Source organism: Trifolium pratense, linkage group LG1 (genome assembly GCF_020283565.1).
Source record: "Trifolium pratense cultivar HEN17-A07 linkage group LG1, ARS_RC_1.1, whole genome shotgun sequence".
Classification (NCBI taxonomy): Eukaryota; Viridiplantae; Streptophyta; class Magnoliopsida; order Fabales; family Fabaceae; genus Trifolium; species Trifolium pratense.
The window spans coordinates 32,786,563-32,799,167 of NC_060059.1; the positions used below are offsets into that span (position 1 = coordinate 32,786,563).

General features: G+C 31.6%; 2 protein-coding genes across 2 annotated transcripts; one reads left to right on the forward strand and one right to left on the reverse strand.

Moving 5' to 3' along the window:
• The first annotated feature begins 1,192 nt into the window (after positions 1-1,192).
• Positions 1,193-7,714, forward strand: LOC123884354. Its single transcript, XM_045933445.1, has 6 exons — positions 1,193-2,443; positions 5,006-5,061; positions 5,149-5,379; positions 6,132-6,420; positions 6,938-7,134; positions 7,421-7,714. Exons 1-6 carry the CDS (start codon positions 1,535-1,537, stop codon positions 7,572-7,574), a joined length of 1,836 nt encoding a protein of 611 aa, XP_045789401.1. The 5' UTR covers positions 1,193-1,534; the 3' UTR covers positions 7,575-7,714.
• Positions 7,715-8,442: 728 nt separating this feature from the next.
• LOC123892602 (B3 domain-containing transcription factor VRN1-like) lies at positions 8,443-12,572 on the reverse strand. The gene is made up of 7 exons (XM_045942429.1): positions 12,549-12,572; positions 11,993-12,434; positions 11,312-11,445; positions 9,828-10,101; positions 9,602-9,703; positions 9,060-9,124; positions 8,443-8,921 (listed from the first exon to the last, which is right to left on the reverse strand). The coding sequence occupies exons 1-7, from the start codon at positions 12,570-12,572 to the stop codon at positions 8,664-8,666; spliced, it is 1,299 nt and encodes a 432-aa protein (XP_045798385.1). The 3' UTR covers positions 8,443-8,663.
• Positions 12,573-12,605: the final 33 nt, after the last annotated feature.

Sequence of the window (12,605 nt, forward strand, 5' to 3'; positions counted from 1 at the left end):
AAATAGCTGCTTTAGGCTTCTAATTATCTTGAACCAATCTTGATGCTCATAATGCAACTTAGGCCTTCTTTAATTCTAAAATAATTACTATTTTACACATACATCTCATAATATTGAGCAATCATGCCACATATTATTATATGAGAAAATATTTATATGTTAAAATATATGATTAAACAGATGTATAAAATATATTTACATTAACGATATATACAAATTGCTTTTAGAAAAACGAAGCCTTCAATTTTTCATAAGAGATCTTTAAAAATATTAAATTAAATTCAAACTTTATAAGGCAGCCAAAATAAGTCAAACATTATAAATCATTTGACCATAATTCACAGTGGAAATAAATTATTTAGTTTTAACAAAAACATTAAATCATTTGACCATAATTCACAGTGGAAATAAATTATTTATTTTTGACAAAAGTGGGTATAAATTTATATTAAATATGACATACACAAATTAAATCTTTAATATTTTATTCTGAGTAGTCCATGATATTAAATCTTTAATGAGTATCTAAACATCCGTTTAATCTGCAAAATTTAAATACCGAACAAAATAGTGTATAACAGATCAAATCTTAGTCATAATTCAATATTAATAGAGGATTACTAGCAACACACTTTTTATAACACAAATCTTAACAACAATCTTTTATTGATTAAAACTCATATAGCTCCTTGTACAAAAAAAACTCATATAGCACCTATAAAACTTATATGGGACCTACTTTTTTTTATGAGATCAATATAAAATTCAAACAATAAAATAGAATGGGTAGAAATGTGTGTGTTAAAAAATGTGTTTCTAATATTATTCATATTAATTTTATAAATTAAATGTCTTTATCTGAATTTTATTCTGAGACGTGATTAGTTTAAATTTAAAATTGTATTTGTTACCTTGTCTACCAACTAAAAAAAATCTTGAATCATAAAATGATAAAATAGATTATTCCTCCTCTATCTCACATCTCACGTGATTAAGAGCCAATTTATTTATTCCTCTTGTAATTTAAAAAATGTCTAAAACCATTTTTTTCAAATAAAATAAACGAGTAGTAACTAACATAGTGTGACATAAGTGGTAGATACTTTGGTCTCTTAACCATTTGGTTCTGGGTTCAATTCCTGGTCGGTGCGTATAAAGAAATATTTGTTAGAAGAGATCAACCCCTTAAATGAATCTCAGTTACTTTAAGAAGAATAATATCTGCAGTTGTGTGCGGAGATATTTACTTTAAAAAAAATAAACAAGTAGCATCAGCTTCAGCAGCTTAAAGACCACGTCCGTCTCTCTGTGTTCCGACTCCTTCCTCGTACACTCCCTCACACCTTTGTCAATATCCCAATTTCCATTCTATCTATAATCACCATTTTACCATTTTTAGACCCAATCAATCAAAATCCACCACATTAAATACCCCCATTATCATAATCTCATTTCATATCTTTCATCTTACACTATTTTTATTTCATCTAATCTTCATCATTCTCCCTCTAATCCTCTTTCAACATCATAGAAAATGGGTTCTGAGGTACTAGAACAACCACAACACAATCCAAAACCAACAACAAACACAAACATTAACAAACTCAATGAAAACACAGACACAATTTCCACCGAAAACAACGCCAACGGTAACATAACCGTTACGAAAAAAACACTTTCACTAATACAACCTCATTCACTTCTCCCAAAACCAACACCCCCTATTTCAAATTCACACCCCCAATCCCCAAACGCAAACGACGTCGTTCCATTAAACTTCAAAACTTTCTTCCGTCAGCGAAGTAACGACTTAACGTCAGCAATCACACGAACAATTTCATCAATCAAAAATTCAATCGACGACAAAAACGATCAAAACGACGACGTAACAGAGTTTAAACTTTCAGGTTTAAAAGTAGTTGTAACTGTTAAAAACGACGCGTCGTTAGGGAAAGTTCGAATCACTTTGTTTTCGAAATCGAATTGCAGAGATTGTTCTGCAGTTCGAAGATTCTTCAGAGAAAGAGGATTGAAATTCGTTGAAATCAACATCGATGTGTATACAGAGCGTGAAAAGGAGCTGAATCAAAGAATCGGAAATTCAAATTCAACGGTTCCGATGATTTTGTTCAATGAGAAACTAATCGGAGGATTGGTGGAATTGAATGCGATGAGGAAGAATGATGAATTGGAGAAGAAATTGATTGAGATTGCGAATGGAGGATTTTCCGGCGATGTTCCGGTGGCGCCGGAGTATGGATTTGATGAGGTGGCAGAGGAGAAGGTGGTGGTGGAGGAAGAGATTGTGAAGGTTGTGAGAGTTTTGAGACAGAGATTACCGATTCAAGATCGGTTGATGAAGATGAAGATTGTGAGGAATTGTTTTGATGGAAATGAGTTGGTAGAGCTTCTTGTGAGAAACCATGGTTATGTTCATGATAAGGTGCGTTACGTTTTCATAATTTTGAACTATTATTTCATTTAATTTTTGGATTTTTTCTTTACTTGTTTGTTTTTTTAATCGAGTAGTGTAGTAGTGCTTACAAAATCACCTCTAGCTGAACAAGCAAGATTCTCCTCCGGTCAACTCTAACTAGCCCTATAAACCCTCTAAAGTCCAAACTATGTAAAAAAAAATTAATCCAAACTAATATCCGCCGTGTCCAAAAATTAATAAACACTATTTATGAATTTATAAAAATTATTCACTTTAATGGTATATCGGTGCATTTCTAGATAAGAAACTTCACCTTATAAAATACCAATTCAACTATGTTTTTGGGCATGTTCACATTTTTTTATGACTAGTTGATAGTAGTTTAGAAAAATGATATTTGAGATATTTTATTTAATATTTAGATTTTGAAATATTATAATCTTTTTTGATAAATAATATTTGACTTTTATTCGAAATCTTTGTTGACTTATTTGGATTGGGACGATAGATTTTATCACTAAAATAGTTCAAAAGAGTATTTATTGAAATTTATTTCATGGTGATTAAAATGCAAGTATTTTGAATTTTATTTTATGTTGATTAAAATGGAAGTATTTGATGGTCCTACATACACATTTGGAAAAACTAAATACTATTTATATTTTTGTTTTGACAAAAAATACTATTTATATTTTGATAGCCTAATAATATATAGGTTAATAGGTTAATTTGGTCAGATAAATTAATTGTAGGATATAAGTGGTGATATTTTTTATTTGATGACTTTATAAGAAAAAATAATTAGAAACTAACTAAGATATTAAGTTCAAGGAGTTAATGAACTCCACTCATACGAGAGATAGAGACATTGCATTATAATTATATATATAAGAGTCACATTTCAAACCCCGAACACTCCACTTATTCACATAAAATAAAGTAAGAAAAGATAGTAAAATTTTAAAATACTATTGTTGATTAGACTACCTGTAATTGGCAAGATAATGAGGTTTGTCATTATCTTTAATCGATGTATCTTCTTTGTCCTCGTGAGTATAGCTCAGTTGGTAGGGACATTACATATAATATATAGGGATCGAAGTTCGAATCTTGATACTCTCACTTCTTTTTTTTTTTGACAATGATACTCCCTCCGTCCTTCAAAGATGAAATTCTAGCTACTCCTTCCGTTCCAATTTGATTGACACAGTTGATTGTTTCATGTATGCCGATGCATAACTTTGAAGATTAATATTTTTAATTGTATAATGGTAAAAATTATAAAAATTTGATATTTTGACAATACTCATCGAGACGAATCAAACAACATCTTATATGCTAATATTTATTTTTGTTTGTTAGTAGAAAAATAAGGTCAAAACAATATGTGTGAATAATGCACAACAGTTAACTGTGTTAATCAAATTGGGATGGATGAAGTATTATGCAACTGGACATGCTATTTCTTGTATTTCTTTAATGCACAAGCGACATGTGTGTTTTTCCAGTGACTGATAATTCAAAGTCTAATTTTATTATAAGAGGGACCATGTAGATGAGCTCCAACGCGTGAAAATACAAGAGACGGCAACTAAACACACTCAAGAGACGTGCTAGTCTATGTTTACGTGTTTGCCAATAAGTTCAATCCATAATATTCAACTCAACTTACGTTTTACCCGAATCTATTTAGATCCAACTCATTCAAAATCGATGTTGTTTGATATGAATAAAGGGTTTATGATGTTCCACCTATGTATAATACTTTGAAAAAAATGTGTTTTTATTAATATGGTCAAAGACTTTTATGTAGTGTTTCAATTAAATTTAAGTGTCTAAAACTTTTAAATTCATGTCTTAAAGTTTTAAACTATAAAATCTATTTTAAATGGTTTTTACAAGGATTTATTTTAAATATTGGAATTTTAATTTTAATGAATTAGAATGTCATTTTGTTAGTTTGTAAGACCTATCTTAAATGTGATATTTGTTAGGTTGACACTTTTACTTGGATTTAAATCAAGAACTTTGTCCCCATGAACTTAGCTAAGTCGGTAAGGGACATCGTATTTTATATGCAGACGTCGGGGTTCGAACCCCGGACACCTCACTTATTCATCTTAAAAGTGAAATTTCTAACCACTAGACTGCTACTTGACAAAAAATAATAGATGTATTAAGTAATTTAGAAGATAACTTATATTTATATTAAGGGATAAAAGTTATTTTTAGACGGGTTTATTCTACCACAAAAGTAATTTAGCTTTGGCCTACTCTACCCCGTTATAATCTAAGAATATTTATCAATCAACCAATGAGAACAAGGCACATAAGCAGTTCGGAAAAAAAAGCCACATAAGTAGATTTGCATGCACATGGTTTGTTCTCATTGGTTGATGGATAAATCCCCCCAAATTATGAAGGGGTAGTTTAGAAAAACCATTAATTTATAGTTTCTGAATATGATACATTGTTTAGAGTTTTATAATTTCAATTATTATTCCCATATCTTGTATCTCTAACAATAATGTTTTGCTTATATGATTTTCATTCCATTAAAATGCTCAGGCTGTGGAGGTTGGAAAACAGTTATGCAAGAAGCACTTCATCCATTCTGTTTTTGGGTAAGAAATGAACTTTTGAAACTAAATAACGCTACAAATATGTTTTTAAGTTAATTTTGTTCTTATCATTGTAAACTTTTTATGCAGGGAAAATGATTTTGAGGAGGGAAATCACTTCTATCGATTCCTTGAACATGAACCATTTATCTCAAAATGTTTCAATTTCCGGGGTGCAACAAATGATAGTGAACCGAAAAGTGCAGCTGCAGTTTGTGATAGGCTTACTAAGATTATGTATGCCATTCTTGAATCTTATGCTTCTGAAGATAGGAGACATGTTGATTATGTGGCCATCAGCAAAAGTGAAGAATTTAGGAGGTATGGTTTAGTAAATCTTATTATAATATGCTTATATTTAGTTGTTTATCTTGGTGCATTTTGTGTATGCAAACATTTTTTGGATTTATCTATTCAACATCCATAACATGAATTTAGTTCATGGAGTCAACTTGGATAAGTCTGCATGTGCCTGTTAGTTGTTGTATAGCTCCAAAACAAATCAGTGTCTGACACGACATCGGCACATGTAGTTTCATTCAATGATTTCTACTTTTTTAAGTTATTAGTGGTGTCTACGTGTTATTGTCAGTATGGTATCCAGTGTTGGTTCTAATAAAAATTCTGATGAATGAAACGAAGGGAGAAGAATTAACAAAATGCTCATTCTTATTCATTAGTTCTAACTTGGATACAAAGACTTGCACGATAATAACAGATTCCTAGCTAAATCCCTTACTGTCATAACTAGTTCGGATCCTTGGAAATCAAGTCACTGTATGACATTGACACGCTCATGACACATTTAGCTTCATTCAATTACTTCGATTTTCTTTACTTATTGTCAATGCACGCGTCAGTGTCAATGCCATGTGCAGTGTCCGTTCTTCATAGATTAGTTGTCCAAACTTAGTTTTACACTAATTAACTTCGGAATGACTGTTTGATTTTGATCATTGTGCGAAATATGCTGATTCCTAAACTTTCTTGCATATCAAATATAGAAATTTTACTCTTTTTAAGGACAATACTTGAATCTATATTACTTCGTCTAATGTTATTTTAAACCGCAGGTATGTAAACATGACCCAAGATCTGCAGCGAGTGAATCTATTAGAACTATCAGAAAATGAGACACTCGCGTTCTTCTTAAATTTGCACAATGCCATGGTCATCCATGCTATGATAAGAGTAGGATGCCAAGAAGGTGTGATTAATAGGAAGTCCTTCTCTGATTTCCAGTATTTGATTGGAGGACATCCTTATTCCCTTTCCACTATTACAAATGGTATCCTTAGAAGCAATCGGAGGTCACCATATTCCTTAGTCAAGCCCTTTGGCACAAAAGACAGAAGGCTAGAGGTGAGTTTTTTTTTTATCAAATATTCAATTTTGGAAACATTGGTTTCCGTATGAGCTGCCGGCGGCCGGCCTAAGGATTCTGAGAAAGATAATTACTTGATTCTTTTTGTCTGCATGCATGACCTCTCTGCTTTCTTAAAACTAATAGCAAATAATTTTTGAATATATGTCTACGAGTTGTTGGTTTTTTATGTTTGACCTTTGTAACTCAAGGGGTAGAGTCAAATTTCCCTCGAGAACAGTTGTGAAATAGTCATTAGTAACACTTAAATTAATAACGACTTTTTCTCTTCCGCAAGTTTTATAAAAAAAAAAAAAAAGAGTTTATTGGTGATGCACGGTGTAAATTAGTTTTACATCGACATCCAATTAGAGTTTATTGGTGATGCACGGCGTAAATTAGTTTTATAACTGATGTTTAGTGTGAAACTAGTTTACCACAATATGCATGTCGCCTTTTGTCATAAAATATGGATTCATATGATGATGTTATTGACATGTACCTTCTAAACTACAGGTTGCAGTTGTGAAAATGAATCCTTTGATTCACTTTGGACTTTGTAATGGCACTAAGTCAAGTCCAAAGGTCCGGTTTTTTTCACCTTGTAGAGTTGCTGAAGAATTGAGATGTGCAGCTAGAGAGTTCTTTGAGAATGATGGAATTGAAGTTGACCTAGAGAAGAGGACCCTTCATCTCACTCCAATTATTAAGTGGTAAGCAGAGTTTATGAATTTCTGCAGGCTTGATTTCAACGTTCAATAATTTCTAGCCGATCTAGATATATTAGTGCAATAATTGTGTTACAGAGTTTTCGGTCTCAGCCTTCATTCTCAAAGTAACGCTAGAGATTGTTTTAAACGTGATTTTGTTATTGCGTAATCCAAACCCTCCGGTCTCAGATTAACGGCTGAGATTGATAATTGTGTGTAACTATTACTGCAGCAAATCGTTGTTTATTTCTAGCATTGCTCATGAAATATTAATTTATATTATTCGCAGGTACAGCGCGGATTTTGGAAATGAGAGAAATATAGTAAAATGGATAATGAACTATTTGGATGCAAATAAAGTAGGTCTTTTGACACATCTCTTAGCTGATGGTGGTCCTGTTCATATATCATACAAGAATTATGATTGGTCAATAAATTCTTGAATCATTACACAGAATTTACAGAATGTCTATAGTACATATCTCAGGGTTTGTTTATTTCTTAATGTGTTGAAACATTGGTGAATATTGTTCTGGTATGAAGTTATATCAAAACAGAAAATATAGATTTTACTTTTACACTACACATTTTTGGTACTCAATTGTGGTACACACATTGATGTGTAATCTTACTGTTTTTGCCTTGGTTATATACGGTTTGCAATAAAACTTACTCATGTGATAGACACAAAAAATTTCTTAACCACTGAATTTTTGGGTCATTGTTAATTTGTTTTTCTATATTTATAATTTATCCATGTTGAAATTAGTCTTTGTAATATGGTGTGTCACATTGTATAAGACCTTATATACTCTACATTTGAAAAAATAAAATTAAATGGTCCGCAAATTATAAAGAATATTTTCAACATAAAAAGATAGGTTGTGTATGGGCACATCAATATTTTACCAAATCTCCCATGTTACATGCTCATTCTCACCTGGGACAAACCACCATTTTGGTCTCTGAAAGTGTATCTTAGTGTCATATTCATTATTGAATGTAGCAAAATTACAATTAGGTTCATAAGTGTCTCTTTTATTAGTTATTTTGGTCATAAAATCTATTTTTCGTTGGTCAAATTGGTCCATAAAATTTCTAACAAAAGAGGCACTAAAATATATTGCAATTTTAATACATTCAAGGACCAATAGGACAGCGAGTTACACTTTCACGACTAAAATGGTGGTTTGCTTGATATATTACCATGAATCTTTTACAGCCAAGCAGTTACCTCCCATTAGATGGGCAGTCTACCATTAGATGTAATACAATTGATTAATCCAACTATAGAGAAAAATATTGCACAATTGAACACTAATTTAACAAAGCAAAAATTGTTGTGCTAAACATCTAAGACTTGAAAGAACAACACAAATAAATGTTCTACTAAACATATAGTTTGAAGTACCTTCAAAGAACAACACATTAAACATTTCATGGATTTTTCCTTACAAATGTAACTTTAAACACAAATTTTTCTTCATCAATCAACTCAAAGTGACAACTAGTTAGTACCTTGAAGCAACAAATCAAATACCACTTGGCTTCTCTTTCTTTCTTACAATTGAAACTACAAACACAAATTTTTTGTCATCAATCAACTCAAAGACACAAGTGTCTCCATTCTCCAATTTGCAATCTTCCATAAATTTTCTCCAACCTGAACAAAATCTACTACCTCTTGGATAATAGTTCACTTTTACAAACCATGACTTTTCATCCACTTTAATCTCCACAAATTTTCCATGACAATCAATATGTCTATTAAAAAACTCATTTGGTATGTTCTGCAAATAAAAATAAAACATCATTTATATTGTATTTTTTTTAAATGGCAAATATATTATATTATATAAATATAAAAACTTCTAACATATTTATCTATATATCTACACACTAGCCATATTTTATGTAATTGATCCTACCGGGTATGAGTCATTCACAAGAAGCTTGAATGTCTTAGGTTTCACCACATTATGATCTTCTGAATCTGCATGAAAAAAAATATAATATATAACATTTACAATAAAAATATGGTCCTCAAATTATTTAGAGATTTTTAAAAGGTCTCTAAAGTAAGGAAATTTATAAGTGTTCATAATGAACTTATATTAAAGAAAAAACCCAATTATAAATATATCATTAACAAGTTCAACACCTAATTAAAAATTATTTTCAACTTATGAGAGATATAATTAGGATTTGGATTTCCCGCTATTACGGCATGACACTGTAACAGATCGAGGTCGTCCGATTTGAACTGGATAGTTGAGATCACTTTTACATAATTTTAATAATGTTTGATTTATCCTGTCCGATTTAGAATCAATGGTTGTGTGATCTTTTACTACATTAAACTGCGTGCTCTAGCAATTGCAGATAATCTAAAGCCATATAATTACAACTTATTTAATATTAAAGAACATCATAATAATCAAAACTAAAAACATTCAAGTTAGAAGAATACTCTCGAGAACATGTATTTTTTGAGAGCTCCTAGAAGTTCCTTCAACATTGCCCTTTCCCTTTGCACTATTATTATCACAAGAAAATATTCCTTTTTTGTAACCTAGTATGTGATCAAATTAAGCAGTTGGAGCAAATTGATTAATAGATGTTAATCAAATATCAATAAAAAAAAAACCAAACATTATTTAATAACAAAAAAACACAAATAATTAAAGAAAATTAACCTTGCAACTTCTTAGGGCTTGAGTTCTCTATTGCTCGAAAAATAGTAATAGAGAATGAAGGTGGTTGGAGTTGAGTCATCTCAAAGTAGCATATATCATTAGCTTGCAAGTTATATCTTTGGTTAAATAAATTCCAACCAGTAGTTATAATAGATCTTCTATAAATATTATCAAACTTCATCTTCACTTTCATAGCCACATCCCTACCAACACTTATGGTTGCAGTTCCTTTAAATTTGTTCAAGTATTCCCTTGAAAACTCACTTGGTATTTTCTGTTTCAATCATGATTTATTAACATGTATTAATTAAAGCCACGAAATAGTAGATATCTTTGAAGGTGAGTCTACTATGAATTTTTTTCTATTCTTAATAAAAAAATATTTTATAATTGTTGGGTCATCACGAGGGGGCAGCCGGGGATCATCCACATTAGGCTTAAGAACAACTCTACAAGTGAGTTGGACACCACACTCTTACCCAAAACCTTAAGGTGTTAGGTTTATGGGTCATCTCACTTATAAAGTGTTCAACCTCCACTTTTCTAAGCAATGTGGGACTTAACCACTCACACTTGCCACAACAATCTCCCCCTCAAGTGTGAGTCCATCCGCTCTTGGATATGCTCCCCCTCAAGCGGAAGCTTTCTTCATCCTACACTTGTACCGCCGTAAGCCACACTGCTCCACGGGACTCGCCGCCTGACCACCTTTGTCAGGAAGACTTTCGATACAAGGAGCCAGTTCAACCCTTCGTCGAACCATCGGCTCTGATACCACTGTTGGGTCATCACGAGGGGGCAGCCGGGGATCATCCACATTAGGCTTAAGAACAACTCTACAAGTGAGTTGGACACCACACTCTTACCCAAAACCTTAAGGTGTTAGGTTTATGGGTCATCTCACTTATAAAGTGTTCAACCTCCACTTTTCTAAGCAATGTGGGACTTAACCACTCACACTTGCCACAACAATAATAATAAAAATAGGCTAAATTGTAATTTTGGACCATAATTTTCATAATAACACTTTTAATCTACTAAGTTTAGCATCTTTTGCAAAAGATTAAGTCCCGCTAATTTTGACCAAATCAACACAATGGGGGCAGTGCTTCACATGTCACATCAGTATCTCTTGTGATTCATTGTCCACATGTGTGGCAAATTGGTGAAAATCGGTGGGGGCCAACCTTTTGTAAAATAGGCGAATGTTAGGGGTAAAAAATGTTATTATGAATGTTAGGGTGCCAAAATCATAAATTTGTGAAGGCTATAAGTGTTCAAAGGGGCAGTTAAGCAAAAAAAAAAAAAGAATAAAAATAATATTTTATTAAAACTTAATATATACCCCATGTGTAATACTTTATATGAGATTTCACATTTTTGGACCGATTCATATGAGATTTCACATTCAGATAATAGTAGTATCCACTTTTGGAGATTCCGGTTCATGTGTGAAATTTCACATTTTTTACAATTAAACGTACCATGAAAGTACCATGGGCATAACATGGTGACAATTTAAGTTGAAACCATGGATTCTCCCTGTTGGCTCTCTCATTGACAGTTTCGGTTAATGGCCTGTCTTTAGCCTTCTTAACCATGTCTCCTTTGTTGGTACCTGCGATGTTAAAAAAATTTCCATAATTTAATCTTGGTCAATTTTTTTTTCTTCATAATTTACTAGGTACAATTCTAAATGCACACTAATGAAGCTTTATTAGCAATGAAGTTGTTTAAACCAAACTGAGTTCTATATATCCCTGATTTGGACATGCAGCGGTGTTAAAATTCTTAGGGAGAGTTTGAAATCCATTTGGATTCCATAAGACTTGAAGAATTAGTCTCTGCAATTACACGCAGAGGATACCCGATTTACACAAAAATAAAGCTGTTTTTGACTTTTGAGTAACCCGTCTCTTCTAATAATCTCTAAAATCACTTTTTTATTTTATTTTATTATGATCTATATTTAATATATACCTTTAATTTATTAATTAAGTTGTTATATATTATTCACTTACACTCAAAAGTAAATATTTCATTTTAATACCTGACCAAAAAAAAAATCATTTTAAGGGAGTCAGATCTAAAAAACCAACCCCCGAAACTTGAAAAAAAAGAAGAGAAAAACTAGATTAAATTGGCATGCAATTAGATGAACTCACATAAGATTTTTTGCTGGGTTGCATCAAAATCTACATTCATTTTCCTCTTGCCATTTTTTGTCCTTTGAGTTTGTGTAGGTGTGTCACTTTCATCACTCACTTCAACAAATATTTCATGACTCTTATCACTATCATCATTCACTTCAACAACTTCTCTACCTTCACAAATTTCATCTTCTATGAATTTTATATTTGAATAGTCAATTTCCAATGTATTGACACCAAATATCTTGACCTTAAAATATGATCCTCCTATATATTTAAAAACTACAGCATATCCAACTTTTAAAAACTTTGCAAATTTTTCCCAATTCTTTTGAAACCAAATATTACCACCACACTTCACCCAAAATATTTTCTGTTGAGCACCATTTGGGAGGCTAAGGACTACTGGATTTGATATCCCTTTCCAATATTTGTCGACAAAATTCTTGGGAATCCTCTGAAACATAAACATATAAACATTTTTAAAAAATGCATGCATGAAGAAATAAAATGGTCTAAATAAAATAAATGGAACATGCAATTTATAATTTCTAATATATATGCTTATTACCAGCTCCTCTTCATGGTTTTGCATTATCTTAAAAAAATTTGGGGGATGAAATGACAT